The sequence below is a fragment of the Leucopleurus acutus genome, assembly GCF_964270905.1.
Source record: "Leucopleurus acutus genome assembly, chromosome: 7".
Lineage (NCBI taxonomy): Eukaryota > Metazoa > Chordata > Mammalia > Artiodactyla > Delphinidae > Leucopleurus > Leucopleurus acutus.
In genome coordinates, this window is record NC_139150.1 from 49,549,020 (window position 1) to 49,566,292 (window position 17,273).

The 17,273-nt window shown below is 35.4% G+C and overlaps 1 protein-coding gene across 1 annotated transcript in view; it reads left to right on the plus strand.

Moving 5' to 3' along the window:
• The window catches only part of PTAR1 (protein prenyltransferase alpha subunit repeat containing 1), a 46,032-nt gene that overhangs the window by 14,402 nt on the left and 14,357 nt on the right, over positions 1 to 17,273 (plus strand). The window contains exons 3-5 of the mRNA XM_082843122.1: positions 5,491 to 5,557; positions 14,407 to 14,511; positions 16,567 to 16,780. Of these exons, the coding sequence (XP_082699248.1) occupies positions 5,491 to 5,557; positions 14,407 to 14,511; positions 16,567 to 16,780 (386 nt within the window). The remainder of the gene's footprint in view (positions 1 to 5,490; positions 5,558 to 14,406; positions 14,512 to 16,566; positions 16,781 to 17,273) is intronic.

The window sequence follows — 17,273 nt, forward strand, 5'->3', positions numbered from 1 at the left end:
CTTTGCACTCCTGTGGGAGTCCTTATTCATACTGCATGCATAGTAGAACTTACCAGACTTTACTGTAGTTGATTATTTAAACAACATTTATCCCAGCTAGATTGTGGGTTTGTTAGAAAGAGGGGTTATAGTTTGTCTTTATTTACTCAGCACTTTTATGTGTTCAATAGACATTTGTCAAATAAGTAACAAGAGTTTGGTAAGCAAGAGCTTTTAGCTTAGTCTGGCTATTGATTCAGTGACTGTATTCTGTAATAAACAGGACCTTTCTGATATTTACCACTAGCCTCACCTCAAGCCTCTCTTGTTGTGGTAACCTGAATGTATTTTAGAGGAAGAGATTAATTAATCCAAGTTGACCTTGGATTTATTTTTAGATGCATGAAAACATATCTCTGTTAGAGACAGTGGTCAAACCCAGTGTCCAGTACCAGGTGACTGCTCACCTTGGGCCATTTCTAGAATGCATTGAAGCCAATAAAGCATATTGGTCTTTCTCTGACTTTTCTGTAACATCCTTAAATGTTCTCTTTGTTACAGCTGAAATTTAGGTACTTTTTTTTCCTGTGTATAATGTGCCCTGATTCATTTTCTCCTTGTGATGTGATGATGAGCTAGTCATATATTGGAGTGTGTGTAACAAAGGAATGGTTATTTGCTGGTATATGTTCTGGTGTTTGGAGAGACATCTGTTTAATTTCAAGAGACTGTAGGGATATCAATAGCTCACATCTTGGTAAAACTGCAAAGAAAAATGGTATATAGTTGATGAGATGGAGAGAGTGAAATAGTCAACTGTTGATTATACATGTTTATCTTTAGATCTTTGGTTCAACACTCACTTAAAGACAGCAAAGTAATTGTAGACAGTGTGCTAGGTTGGAAAGAGCATCTTCTTTGCAAGAAAAACAGGACTGGATTTAGACTCAATTTATCAGCACACTGAAGTCACTTAGCAGTGATTTTAGGCAAATTACTTAACCTTTTCCTAGTTCCACACCAAAAGAAGAGAATTCTCACAGGTCCTCAGAGGGTTGTTATGAGGATCACATGAATTAGTGTATGTAAAGCACCCAGCGCAGAGACTGGCCTGTCATTGACTCTCAAGAAACACTAGTTTCCTTTCTCTCATTTATCCAGAGCCAGTGAGGAAGAAGAGCAGAAAAATATATATAATTCAGTAAGGATTCTTTAATTATGACCAATATTTATAACCTAGTTACTTCTCCTTCATTGGCCCTTTTCCATTTCTGATATTCTACTTCACCCCCACCTCTTGGATCTGACTGGAATGCTTCTTAAAGGAGGTCCCATCTGAACTTAAGTCCTGAATCAGGAAGAGTTAACAGTTTATCAAAGAGGAAGGGGGAAGGGCATATGACTGTATGTGTTACTAGGCATTACTGGTGGTTGGCCAAGGCTGTTGATAAGTTTTAAGTGTGTTTAGAGAACGGGGGGTTTGAGAAGGATCCCTCCACTCAGCAGTCGCTGCTCAGCCAGCTCAAGAGATTCTTTTCCTCCCTCTGGTGGCATCCAATCCCAGTATCATTTGTAACTGGGCTAGGAGATACAGGCTTTGTAACAGGAGTTATCACTGCGTGCTTGCTGTGTGTCAGGTATTGTCCTAACAATTCACGGGTATGAATCATTTAATACACCCATGAGGTAGTACTATTATTAGCTCAGTTTTACGTATGAGGCGGACACTAAGGCACAGAAAGATTGATGTGCCTCGGAACTTCCCAGTCAGTAGTAGAGCTGGGCTCTGACCCAACAGCTGCTGTTGCCTTGCTAGGGGGAGACCCTCCAGTAAAAGAAGTGCTCTTCACACATCCACAAAGTGAAAAGTGGGGACTTCAGTATTTTCTGTGTTAGTTTTTGCCTTGTGCTGCTATACACAAGTATCTTGTGGAGGATGAACTCCTCTTCATTTATGGGTGGGGAAGGAGAGTTGCATTAGAAGTACAAACAAATAGCAACTATGATTGGTCAAATACACATTCTTTTTAATGCAGAAAGGGAGAGTCCAAGAAACTAAATACCAGTTTATCTCATTATCTGGGAAGTGTAATGGATTTTGAAAAATTGTGGACTTAAAAAAAAAATTCCAGAGGCCTTCCCATCATGCACAAACATTTTCATACAGCCACTTAATAACCAAGTGTTTTTTTGTTATTGTTCATTACACAAGTTTAGAAATTTAGACAGCTTTGCAATAAGAACAACTGCCTCATTTTTTCTGACTTCTTTGATTAATTGATGTTGAGAATATTCATTTCTTGATAAGTAGTAATGGTGTTTAGTTGAACAAGTATTTATTTAGTCAAACTGTGTGTCAAACAGCTATGGAGAAATGGGATGAATCTCATTGCTTACAACACTAAGGTTGATGTTATGATCCCCATTTCATAGATAAGGAAACTGAAGTTTGAAGACATTAAGTTATGTAGGCAGTAAGTGGAGAAGTTGAGATTTGAACCCAGGCAGAATGGCTTTAAGGCCTGTGCTCTTACCACTTCTCTGTGATGTGGGCAGACTTGGAATTTCTTTTGGGCAGAGGCCATATTTTTTTCATCTTTGATGAATGAATGGCTAATTTGAAGGTGTGTTAGAGAGGACCTGCATCCAAAATATATACAGTCTCATCAAGAGGATAATATTTATATAAGTTCAGTAACAAAGTAAGATATACACAGAACATAGAGATGAAAGATTGCTTTCAACCATGTAGGTCAGGAAGGCCTTTATAGAGAAAGATGCTTTTTTTTTTCTTTTAAATTCAGGGATAGGAGGACATTTCTGGCAGAGAGAATAGGAAGCAGGTAAATCTGAGTTATAGCCAGAGAAGAAAAGGTAGGCAGATGGGCAGTATGTTTAGGGAATGGGGGGTGTTTGGTTCAGGTGGAATGTAGCACCTGAAGGGAAAGTAATGGAAAGCCAGGCTGACAAGGACATTGGGACCAGATTCTGTTTTCCAGGTACATTTCTCCAGCACCCTCAGCTTTAGTCACGCTCAGGGTACCCATAATCTTTTGAGAGCATACTGTGTGTGAAGTTCCCTGCCTCTCTACCTTTCCTCATAGTTTTTTCCACAGTCTGTAGTGCCCTTTACTGTCTTACTCATTTATAGTCTTCCCTGGGTACTCCAGTAAGAATTAATTGCAGCTGCTTTGGTGGTCCCCAAAATGTGGTATATGTTTCTACTTCACAATTATTTTAGTTTGCCTTATAATTGTTTACATATTCTCTCCAACTAAAGGTTAATCTTTTAGAAGGCAAGATCAGATCTTGCATTTCTCATAATATCCATTCTCTCAGTCCTGTGGGCCCAGTGTAATCTCTGCACATAGTCAGTACTTGGTATATTTTGGAATTAAAGGAATAATGGTATAGAAAATTGTATTTAATTTCCCTGGTAAATGTTAAATTAGTGCCCAAAACTACTAAAAGTAAAAGAAGGAAGAGGTTTATTAGATTGTTCCTTATAGACATATTGACATTATATAATATATACATTGATATTATATAGTATGTTTGTAATCTAGACATTTCATGATGCTTGTAATGAGGACGATAAAGTTAAAAAATAAATGTGTGCTAATCCTACCTTTTGTTGCTCATTTATCAAATGTTATAATATATTCAGTAGTAATGAAATCATAGACTCACAATAAATGTTAATCTCTTATTGAGATGGTTGAGAATTGAATAATTGATTTTCATGTTCACTAAAATATTTAAGATGACTATAGGGATGCACTTATGTGTATTTACTCTTAGATTTTTAAAAGTTTATCTTTTACTTAAACAGAGAGTGTCCCAATTATTTATTGTTGACAGACATTTCAACTGCAGTATAACTGAGTTATTAAAAGCAGTCAGACGCTGTCATTGCACATACTAATTGGGTGACTCTGGGCAAATTCCTTGAACTCTCTAGATGTCCATTTCCAAATATCTTGGATTATGATTGTGAGAATTCAATGAAATAATGTAAATAAAATAATAATGTGCCTGATACATAATAATGCCAAATAATTATAACAGTTTTTATTATTTTATTTACTTAGCATTTAATATGAGCTTGGTAGAGGTTACTGTAATTTAGTTTTATGCCCTAGGCTGATCATCTTAATCCTAAAATTCTTTTTTTCAGTTTTAATAAAATGAAGACGATATATCTAAATATTACTGACTGTTTTATTAAATATAGGCTTATGGAGCTTATTCAAGACCATGATAGATACATAGCTAATGAATATGAATAGACTATACAATGAAAATAGAAAATAGTAAACAAAATCAAAAAATGTTTGTATTAATAATTGTAATTAAAGATGTAAATTAAAACAGAAACAAAGTACAATTTTTTTATCTGCCACATTCATTTTCAAAAATATACTTACATAGGTCAAAGTTACAGGGACATAAGTACACTCACGTTACTCTTGGCGATGTAAATAGATACAGTCCATTTGGAGAACAATTTGGAAGTGCTTAGTGGGAGCCATACTGATATTTGTATTGTTTGACATAGTAGTTCTACTCCTGGAAAAATATCCAAAGAAAATAATCTATGAGACAAAAAGTATGCTTAAAAATGTTTGTAGTAGTATTATCCATAACAGTAAAAACAAAACAGGAAACAGCCTAAAGAAGAAGATAAATGATAATATATTAAACTGAAGGATTGTTATGCAGTTGTTAAAAATGCATACTGTAGGGCTTCCCTGGTGGCGCAGTGGTTGAGAGTCCACCTGCAGATGCAGGGGAAGCGGGTGCGTGCCCCGGTCTGGGAGGATCCCACATGCTGTGGAGCAGCTGGGCCTGTGAGCCATGGCCTCTGGGCCTGCGCATCCGGAGCCTGTGTTCCGCAACGGGAGAGGCCACAGCAGTGAGAGGCCCATGTACCGCAAAAAAAAAAAATGCATACTGTAGCAATATAGGAGAATGCATATGTAATAATGTTGAGTGAAAAACATAGAACAAAATTGTGCATTTATCATTGCTGTAACTGTAAAAATGTGTGTAAGAAATAATCTTTGCAGGGGAATGTAAATGAATTGTTAACTAAGTTGGATTATATGTGATTTTCTTTTTGAAAATTTGCACGTAGTCAATTCTTGAAATATTTGTGAAATTAAATGAGTAGTGGTAGAGAAATTGTGTTTTTTTGTGCCAAAAACTGCTAAAAGAATGAATAGGTTAGTTTGATTATTCTTTATAGACGTATTGTAAAGTGGTTTCAGTGTCAACTTTTAAAAAGTTATACTTACTATAAGTAGAAGAAAATCTTCATGTCTTTGTATCTGAGGATAATCTTTGTGTCTCTGACAGCTTAGAACAAAGTTATCATTAAAATTACTATGACATGAGATATAAGTATAATGTGATATATATATATAAAATAAAGAGGACCTTAAAAGAAAGAGAAGCCACACCTTCAAGGGTAGGACTGTTTGTTTTTAATATGACTTCTCTTTATTTTAGAATTGATAGATGTCACATGCACCCTGCTACTTCTAAACCCAGACTTTACCACTGCGTGGAACGTGAGGTACGTCATTCTCATCAGTGATAAAATGAAATTGCCCAAATTTCTGAAGACATATAAGCCACATGAATTGTTAGCTTTTTGAAAAGTGAAATATAAATCACATATTCATGGCATCTTAAACTTATTTCTTCTTTATAATATCTCCATGACACTTCTGATATACACTTTGCCCCTTTTTGCATGTTTATGTTTGTTCTCCCTAAACTTCTTGCCTGAAATATAAATTTTCATGTTGAATTACAGTATACCATTTGATACATGCTTTTATCTTCCTTTTTTAGGGGGGTAGAAGGAATCAGCATAATTGGTTGTATTGTAAAGTATTGGTTAGTATATTTGAGAAGCACTGCAGTGCAGTAGAAAGTGTAAAAGTGAGCATTCAAGGTCACAGACTGTTAGTTTAGTCACCTTGTGACCTCTGTGGGCAAATCATTTGAAGTCTCTGGCACTCAGTATTTTGGAGAAGGACCACATCTTATTAGTATCTTAAGTTCTTTAATTCTGATTGTTGTCGCTTTAAACACAGAATACTTTATAGAAATATTAAAGTTCAGGCCAGGTTCATTTCTTAAAATTTTCATTTAAACAGTATGTATGGTTTTTAAAAATTGGTGGTTCTTTAGACTCACACAAATTTTCCTGGAGGAAAGCAGGATACAAATTGTAGATAAATAAAAGTGAAGTCCTGTTGAACATCGTGAATTCATTTAAAATTTCCTATAGGAAAGAGCCATAAATTATAGCTCTTTATCTTTAAAGATGACTTAAACAATACTTCAATTTTCTGTGAATTTTAATTCCACGTTAGTGTTTTATAATACCCACTGAATTTTAAATTTGTAGCTAGTTTTATTAAATTTAGGTAACCTCTATTATTTGTTTTAAATTGTCTTTTGACTGATAATGATCAGATATTTAGAGTAAAGAGTGAGAAAGGATAGAATGAGATAGAAGGCTTTAAAAATTTACAAATTTTAGAATTCTGATTTTCTTTCATGGAAAGCTCCACAGTGGTTAGGGAGTAGACTAATGTTTATGAGTGGCTACTCTATCCCAGGGACCATACTACAACTTTATATGTTATCTCATTTAACCCAAACAATACTTGACAACATTTGTTCATTCATTCATCAAATATTTATTGATTAACGGTATACTCTATGCTAGGTCCTAGGCACTGGGAATAGAACCATGAGCAAAACAAACAAAAATCTCTGTCCTTGTGGAACTTTTATTCTAGTAGAGGAAGAAAAGCAATAAGGACATTAATAAGTGAAATATGTGGTAGATCAAGTGTTGCTTAATCCTATGGAGAAAAAGGAAGGTAGGGAAGACCAGTAAGAGAATGGAAGGAATGGTATTGCAGTTTTAATAGGCTACATTTGAGCAAAGACTGCCATGAAGCCAGGGATCAATCTCTGTCAGTTTTGGGCTAAGAACATTCCACGTAGAGAGAACAGCAAGTGGAAAAGCCCTCAGTCATGACTGAAGTGTTCCTGGTTATTCTGGGACAGCAAGGAAGTCAGGGTAGCTGGAGTAGCATGAATGAGGGAGAGAGTAACAGGAGATGAGGCCAGAGAGTGATGGGCCAGATCTCACTGGGCTTTGTAGATCTTCATAAGCTGCTGTCAATAAGACAGCAATAAGAAATTTTGACTTTTACTTGGGGTGAGATAGAAAGTCATTGAAGGTTTTCAAGGTTAGGAGGGACAATATCTTATGTTTTAAAACTCTGGTTCCTGTGTGGAAAGTAGACTGTAGGAGTGCAGGGAGTGGTTAGGAAGTTAAGAAGTGGTTGCAGTAGTTTAGGTGAGTGATGATGGTGACTGAGGTAGATAAAGCTCAGCACTAGAAGTGGTGTGAAGCAGGTAAGATTCTCACTGTATTTTATAAACTATGTAAGCTTTGACTGTGTTTAATAAACTGATTTTAAAGACACAGATGATAAATTGGATGTGAGAGAATGAAGAAGGTCAAGATTGACTCTGGTTTTTGGCCTGAGCAACTGAAAGGTTGGAGTTGCTATTTACTGAAATGGGGATGTCTGGAAGAGGAGCAGATTTAAGTGCGTGAGGGGGCAGGTGGTTGGAAGTCAAGAGTTCAGTTTGGGACATGTTAGGTTTGTGTCCAAGCAGTTGTGTATGAATCTAAAGTTCAGGCGAGAGTTCTAGGCCAGATATAATTTGGGAATCACTGGAAAATGTATGGTATTTAAAGCCATGAGATTGTTTGAGATATCCAAAGTAGTGGGTATAGATATTAGAAGAGAACCAGTCCAAAGACTAAGCACTGGGACACTACAGGTTTCTAGAGCTGCACAGTTCAGTATAGTAGCCACTAGCCACAAGTGGCTATTGAGCCCTTGAGATATGACTAGTCTCCATTGAGATGTGCTGTAAGTGTAAACTACACATCAGATTTTGAAGACTGGGTACTCCCAAAAGTAAAATATCTTTCTCATTAGTAATTTTTATATTGATTACATGTTGAAATTATATTTGGGGTATATTAATTAAATACAATATATTACTTTGTACTTGTTTTTAATGTAGCTGTTAGAAAATTTTTAATTACATATATGGCTCACATGTATGACTCACATTATATTTCTATTGGACAGTGCTGTTCTAGAGTTTGCAAGATGAGGAAGAATCAACAAAGGAGACTTTTAGGAAGTACTATAAACTTAAAACTGAGCGCTTTTTTAAGGGTAGAGACCATGTCTTTTTTTTTTCCTTGTTTCCCTAGCCTCTAACACTTTAGTGCCTGGTATACAATAGATACTCAGTTTGCAGACTGGGCACTGAAAATAATTAAATTCAGTGAAAAAGAAATGAGTGTAATAGAGAAGTGGGAGTACCATTTTTATTTATGTTCACAGATTCCTCATCATTACAGAGGAATTTAAAATCCTCCCACAAAAAAATATTCTTACTAGCATAATGTGTATACACAAACACATATAATTCATTGTATATTCTATATGGCAGTTTAGTGGTGAAGAGAGAACCTAGTTCTTAAGATATATGAATCTTAGTCCTGTTTCATCAATTAACTAGCAGTTGCCTTGGACAAGATCTTTAACTTCTCAGGAGTTTTAGTTTCCATAGCTGTGAAATAAAAGATCTGAATTAGGGCTTCCCTGGTGGCGCAGTGGTTGAGAGTCCGCCTGCCGATGCAGGGGACGCAGGTTCGTGCCCTGGTCCGGGAAGATCCCACATGCCGCGGAGCGGCTGGGCCCGTGAGCCATAGCCGCTGAGCTTGCGCGTCCGGAGCCTGTGCTCCACAACGGGAGAGGCCACAACAGTGAGAGGCCTGCGTACCGCCAAAAAAAAAAAAAAAATCTGAATTAGGTGATTTTTTTTTTTTAATGATTCTGTTGAAACTGTGTTTTGATTGTGTGTGGTTTGGTCCTATGAAGGGAAATTGCTCCATAAATCTGACTTCAGTGATGTTAATAGTTAATCTTGAAGCTATTCTAGTAAGATGATTTAGTAAGTTTTGTGCTAGATGAGCAGAAAGGAAATCTTGATTTTTAAGAAACCCATTGTAGATATGTGTTCTAGTAAATTTTAACTTGTATTGGTAAGATTGACATATAAAGACAGAGTCATGAGTCCATTTTGAGCAAAAAACAAACAACTTTGGAAATAAACTGATCTAATGCTGTAAGTTCTCACAAATCAAATACTCAATATTTTATGTTTAATTGTTGGTACATTTCTTCTGCAGTAACTTTGGGAATCGTTGAATGATCTTTGGCTGAATTTATAAACTGCTAAAAGATGTTGTAACATATCAGTAGTTCACTTCATAAGTGTCGCAGTCTTAGGAAGAAAAACAAGGGCAAGAATAAGTTTTTGAGCTGATCTGTGATTAAAGTATGTGATGCATATAGTTTAAAAACCCGGCTGATTCTAGAAAAAAAATGACTGGTACTTTTTTTTTTTTTTTGCTTTGAAAATTGGTGAATTAATTGATGAAAGAGGTTGACTTCATAATAATGTCCTATTTTTCCCTCAGTCTGTGAACATAGAGTAAGCAAAACATCTTTGAGCAGCTAGAAGAGCTGACACCAAGCTCCAATGATTCATATTCTTTACTCAAAGTAAAGATTGATTTAAATTTAATTGGTAACTTTACTTTATGCAGATTTGATGTTTGGTTCAGACACTTTGAGCTTGGAGACCTTGAGCAGGTTACTGAATCTCTCCCAGCTTTTGTTTCCTCATCTGTAAAACTGAGGTAACATAGGGTTGTACCATATAAAATTGTTCTTTTTGTAAATCAGAAATGATTAAATCCAAACTTTCAGATCCTGGTTTCTAACACCATTCTCTAATAAAAGGAGCTGGGCTTTTTGGAGAAATGGCTGATTCTAGGACCAAGCCGGGAAATACACCAAATGAGCCTGGAACATCTTTGAGAGACAGAAAGTAAGGAAGTGCTTCCATTGGCCAAAGCTGGAACAGTTTGAACAATAAAATAACATAGTATTGGATTATACCCCAAAGTAGAAAATGGATATCCATAAGTCCATACTGATAAAAGAAATGCTCAAATAAACAAACAAATAAGAGATAATAGACAACTCTCCCATACAGAAAAATTCCAAATAATTTATCTAGGTAACTCCCCTCAAAGAGATGGAGCATATATCTTCACTCCTTAAAGTGTAACCTTTTCCCGAAAAGAACAGTGGAGGAATCTAGCGTATACTGCCTAAGCCAGGTATTCAAGGTCAACATAAACAGTGACAAGTCATGCTGATATTATGTACCCATGATATATGATGAAAATGGCACTTTACCTCTGTGGTTCCCTCAAAACCCATAACCCTAGTCTAACCATGAGAAAAATATCATACAAAATACCCAATAAGTACTCTCACGACTGTCAAAGCCATCAAAAACAAGGTATATCTAAGGGACCGAGAGGAGCCTACAGAGATATAACAACCAAATATAATGTGATATCCTGGTGGGACCCTGATATACAAAAAGGATGTTTGGTAAAAATGAAGTGATTCTGAATAAAGTATGGACTTCCAATACTAATCTATCAATGCTTCATCAGTTGTGACAAATGTACCGTAATAATATAAGATGTTAATAATAAGAGAAACTGGGTACAGGCCATACAGAAATTCTCTGTACTATTCTTAAGAACTTTTCTGTAAATTTAAAAGAATTCTAAAATAAAAGGTTTATTTTAAAAAAACAACAAAACATTGAATATTGACAGTTTCATATTATTTAACATAATACAGGATCTTTGTGAGAATTGAAGTAGAAAATATATGTAATTCACTTAACACACTGCCTGATTCAGAAGAAGTGTTCAATAAATGGTAGTTTTTATGAGGATGACTTTTACTATTATCATTATTGTTATTTCACACAAAATAACTGAAGATTAAGGGGTGAAAAAACGGTGGCATATGTTTATTCAGTATTTACTATATGCCAGGTACTGAGGCTAACCAGTTGAGATTTAGCCATGGACATGATACACATGGCCCCTGGTCTCCTACAAATTTTGGATAGAGTGACAGCAGAGAGAAGCCATAGTTTGAGATGGTAGAGAAGACATAAAAACTTTATAAAATAAGATAAACTTTGCAGAAATATAAAAGCACAGGAACTCATACAGAGAAAGAAAACATACTACTTAACCTTAGTAGTAGTACTAAGTACTATGTAGTAGTGGCCTGGAGGCTCCTGTGGGTGTGTTTTAACCAACACTAGCTGATTCTTCAAGGGAAAGTAATGAGGTTTTTCATATACTGTTTAATTAGTAAGTGAAATGTGTAGCAAAAATTTTAAAGGAGTAACTTTTATTGTTTGAAAAATCTGCTATGTGAGAAACCTCATTCCTTTTTATCATTCTACTTTTTATTATTTCTTAAAACTTCTTTAGTCTCCTCCCTTCACCCACATTTAAAAAAAAGTCAGCCCTCACATAATTTAATCCCATAACAAGGTTGCATGTGTAGCATAGCACTGTTTCTTACCACCCTGCTCTCTATCCCAAATGACACAGCTGCCTTGTCCTTTCCTAATTAGTTTTTTCTTTATTTGATGACCCTCACTTAATGCCTTCTTCATCTGTTAGCAATGGACCACCTAAGGCTTTTAGGATGAATATAGAAGCCCAGCTTATTCAGTATGCCAGAAAATAAAGTCACCTCAAATTTAAAACAATACTCCATTTCCTCAATAACAGTCTAAAAAAAAAAAGATTTTTTTTAGGCTAATATCAATTTGTAAACTTTAAGGTAAGTACATGAAATAAGCAAATTTCTTCTTAGGATATTTAATTTTTCAATTTAGTTACACACCTTTAAAATAACATGTTACCTGAAATATTTTAATTTATAAATTCTTCATTTTGCGCTCATATTTCATTAGACAGTTCAAACTTCTCACATGGCTTACTGACATCAGTGACTTTTTGTCATCACGAGAACTATTTTTTGAGTTATCTAGCACAGTTTTCCAGAGCACATCGTGTTTACTTACATTTTAGTTGTTTCAGATACAGCACTTTCCAAATCCATGTGTGACTGGAAGTTTTATCTCAGATGAGATTCCTACTTGAATATATTAAAGCAGGTGGTTTTTTGTTGGATCTCTAGGTTATATGATAGCCATAACTTAACCAGTTACCATATTTCTTTTTCAAGTGATCTTTTGAAAACTTGCTTTATAATGATCCAACGCCTGCAATGTTCAGTCCTTTCCTAGGAATGTTTATTAAATTGATAGTAAAATTTTGCTACCTTTTTTAATGATTCTATCAGACGATCTTTTTAAGCATCCATATGTACCATTGATTGAGGTTGTTTCAGACTAAGATATCTTCACAAATATGACTTTGTTGTTCAAAATAAAGAGATTAAGAGATGGCCCTTATTTAAGAAACTTTGTCAAGATTCAGTTGTAAGGTAACTTTCTCTTTTCTGAAGAATTTTAATTCCCCTTATATATAGACATATATGGGAATATAGGTAGGCAGTTTTAAATAAGGAGAGGTTTTAAATTTAGTAAATGAAAATTTGGCTTAATACAATAAGTTCTCTACAGTAGTGGTTTTTAAACTCTAGTGTGCCCTGGAGGGCTTGTTAAAACACATTGCTTTGCCCCACTGGAGTTTTTGATTCAGTGGGTCTGGGGTGAGACTTAAGAATCTCTATTTCTCACAAGTTCCAAATGATGATGATGTTGCAGTTAGGGACCCTACTCTGAGAAACAAGCGCTCTACAAAGTAGTTTAAATTACATAGAGCAATATTTTGCCTTCTTTTATACTACAGGTATCCTGACTTATTGTATGAACAAAACGTTACTGATTTCAGAAGAGAAGGGATCTAGAACTGCAGAAATAACTGGCCGTTGCATTAAAATATTCTTTTAATGACATAGATTTCCTGCACATTGAAAGAAAATAGTCAATAAATCATTTTTTAAAGCAGTCATAAACCTTGGTATCACTTCAGATTATTTTACAGAGTGAAGTTACTGGTCTGAAATAAAATTGATTGTAAAATGCAAGTATTTATTATCACTATTTAGTATTTTCATTAAAAATGAATTTATTTTCCTTATCAAATAAAATTTTAGAAATAGTACATTGCTGTTGGAAAGAAAATGTATTGTGGTATTTAGGAACTAAATCCATCTAAGTAGTTGAGACATATGAGCTGGGCTCTGGTTTTGTTGAGATTAACATCTCTAAAGTAAATGAATGATCAGCCCTACCACAGGAAAGACATTTTAAAGTTAATAAAAACTAGCAAGTGACCTAATTTTATTATAAAACAGTAGATAAGTTGAAAAATAGGAGTGTAATCAGTAATATCAGAGCTTATTATTAAAAACTTACCTGAGAAAATCTAAACTTAAATTAGAGTAACCTGAGAAATAGGTGGAACTCTTGCGTGACATAGTTTATAATTGCACTGAAGCTTTGAACAGTTTTAAAACAACAACAAAAAGCTCATATTCCTTTTACTTCTGTTTATATTTCAAAAAGGAATGGTCTAGTGTATCAAGAGCCATCCAAGTATTTCACCTGGTAATATGTCTTTTGGAAACTTATCCTAAGTAGTAGTACAAACAAAAGAAGTTATAAGCACAAAGATTTTTGTTTCAGAATTCTTTTAGAATAGCAAAAACTTGGAAGCAACCTAAAATGTCTAATTACAGGGGGAAAGGTCATTAAATTACAGGATAGCTACTGAATGAAAACTATTTGACCATTTAAAATGTTCATTTTAAAGATTATATAGAACTGTGGGGTAATTCTTAAGATATAAGAGCAGAATATAAAATTATATTTTAAAATACATATGCATATGAGGAAAGGTAGAAGGGAAAATCCAAAAAAAATAATAATAATTTTGTTAGGGTAGTTATTGAATGAACGATTTTTTTCCTACATCTCAGTCCAGTGTGTTGCTGTATGTGTGTTTTTTGGTAACAAACTAGACCATATCAAGTCCTACTTAGGAAGCTACAATTCTTGACTTGTATTGGATTTGCCCTACAGATACTGAAGTCAGGCCTTGTAAGTTTTGGAAATGATACAAGCCAGAAAACCCCTTTGCCTTCTACCAAATAAATAACTAAAGTTCCACTGTTGATTTAAGAGCTTCTGTTTCTGTTTTTTAATTTGTTATTTCAAGATTATGAGAATACATTCTTGATTACTGTGTGACATTTATGAGAGTTTTATGTTTTCTTTTTTTTATTCTTGGAAATTTGCTTCACAATGAGGTTATATTAATAGTCATGCAGTATGTTTCTGTAGAAAGGCAAAGTAATGGTTCTTTTTATTTTTCTTTTACAGAAAAGAGCTGATCCTCTCTGGCACTTTAAATCCAATTAAGGACTTACATCTGGGAAAACTGGCCTTAACTAAGTTTCCAAAGAGTCCAGAAACATGGATTCACAGGTTTGGTTAATTTACACCATAGGATTCTTACTTAGAATTTAGAATGGCTGGAGAAAAAAAAACAAACACAAAATGTGAAGCAGGTCACACAGTGGTTCAGAGTATGAATTCTAAAGTCAAATTATATGTACATTTAAGTCTAGATGCCATCACTTTATGTGATCTTCAGAAATTGTTTAACATCTTCAAGCTTTGGTTTTGTCATTTGTAAAATGGGAATAATAATTATACCTATCTCAGAGTAAATGGTTGAGTTTACATCAGATAATGCATGTAAACACTACCATAGTGCCTGGCATATATGAAATACTCAGTAAATTTTAGCTATTATTATTAACTATCTGAAGCCATCATGGAAATTGCATTTAGATATTCAACTGTAATGAGCAACTTGAGTTTTATTAAACTTGGATTTAATTCATTCAAGTGTGTTCCTGGTAAAGATGGTGGTGGTGATGGTTATGGTTATTAAAATTAACCAAGTAAGGGCAACTGAGGTGAATGGTGTGTGGGCTGAACTAGAGTTGCTAAGACCGTAAATGCAAAGAATATTTTTAGGTTAAAGGCCTGAAGCAGATATCCAAAGTGCATGTAAGAACTCTTTTCAAAATCCTGGCTATCTGGAAGCATCCTACTCTTGGATCCCATGTAACTACTCTCTTTTGACTAAACTGAGATGGTGTGGGCTTACTGGTTGGGGTCAGTGAGGAGAATCTCTGAAGAAATCTGTTCTTAAGCCCCTTATAACTTTTCTTACATCCTGAGTATTTTTAGGATCTTAAAGTCAGTTTAAGGTTTCTTAACTGTAATCTTGCCTTTGGCTAGCCTTGCAGAGCAGCTACTTCCAAATGATATAGTTAGCTGTATTTTCTTCCTACTAGAAATAGGGATAGCAGACTACAGAGAGATATATGATTGTGTGCATAGAGGTTAGGAAAGGGGTGGTGGCAGGGGAAGGGAGTTATTAAATATGCAGCCATCAATTTATTGGCTTATTATTTTATAAAGCAAGTTTTGGTTGTTAAAAATAACTTCTGTTATTTGAAAATGACAAAATGAGTTTTCTTACTCAATTTTCTGTACCCTGGGTTGGAAATTTTTAATCTAAAAAGAATGCTTTCTTATGAGAAAATATTTGTAAAACCTGAAGACATTAAGTGGTTAGAGACACTTTTTTAGTGCTTTTCATTTAAATATATGCTAGTGAAAATCTTAAATAGACAAAGGGAAAATCTGTGGATAAAGACATTTTAAAACCTCCTTGGTGGTTTAACTAATCATATTGTATTTGTTTCCTTCCAGATTCTGTGCTATAATATAGAAATTTTGCTTCATGAAAGCTTAATACAGCTTCTTGTTTGCAAACAAACAAATACACGTAGGACGAGGCATGCACATATAATGAAAAGTGAACCGGGACTTCCCTGGTATCCCAGTGGTTAAGACTTCTCCTTCCAATGCAGGGGGTGCAGGTTCAGTCCCTGGTCAGGGAACTAAGATCCCACATGCCTCACCGGCCAAAAAACCAAAACATAAAACAGAAGCAATATTGTAACAAATCCAATAAAGACTTCAAAAATGGTCCACATCAAAAAAAAAAATCTTAAAAAATAAATAAAAGTGAACTATGCTCCTCTTGATTATTTACCAGCCATTAATTAATATCACCCCCTCCCACACACACAGTACCACCACACACACACACACACACACACACGTTGCCTTTACATTTCCTGGCCAAATGAAGTTTTGAAGTTGTCATTTTGGAACTGATGACATTCTCTTTTTGACAAATGTTAACATTTCGGAAAGCTTATTGTTTAATCTTTGTCCTTTATTCCCTGCCACCACCCATATCCGTGCTGCTCAAATTAATTATGTCTTTAAAAACAAAAACAACAAAACAACCCCCCCCCAAAATAAAAGTTTGAAAACTGGGCATTATTTTGCATTGTCTATGAATGGAAATTAAATTGAGAATAAAGAAAACTCTGGTTGTTTTCCTCTGTGGTTTATTTTCTTTCCTCATTTCTTTCCCACATGTTACCTTAACAGGCGATGGGTGCTACAACAGCTAATTCAGGAAACCTCCTTGCCTTCCTTTGTGACCAAAGGAAACTTGGGAATAATTCCTGCAGAAAGGACACAGCAACTAATACGAGAAGAGATGGAGGTCTGTGGTGAAGCAGCAGGGAGATACCCAAGCAACTATAATGCCTGGTCCCATCGCATCTGGGTTTTACAGCACCTGGCCAAGCTAGATGTCAAGGTAGGGCTGTTATTCTATGTCCCTAGGCATACTTCCTGCCTGCCATTTAAATCTTCTGGTAGTATATAGTAGTTCCTTCTCAGAGGAGCTTTAAAAGAGAGAAGTAGAGGAACTAATGACCCAGTAGGCCGGAGAGGATTGTAAGAACTGATACCTCCCGAGAAACCCTGGTAATTTTTTTTAAAAAGTTTGCATTCCTCACCAGCACGGTTTTGACACTTTTTTTTTTTTTTTTGCCGTACGCGGGCCTCTCAGTGCTGTGGCCTCTCCCGTTGCGGAGCACAGGCTCCGGACGCGCAGGCTCAGCGGCCATGACTCACGGGCCCAGCCGCTCCGCGGCATGTGGGATCTTCCCAGACCGTGTCCCCTGCATCGGCAGGCGGACTCCCAACCACTGCGCCACCAGGGAAGCCCTTGACACTCTTAAGGCTAGTCCATTGGTAGAACAAGCAGGTTTAAGCAGTAAGGAAGACTGAGCATAACTCATTTTGCC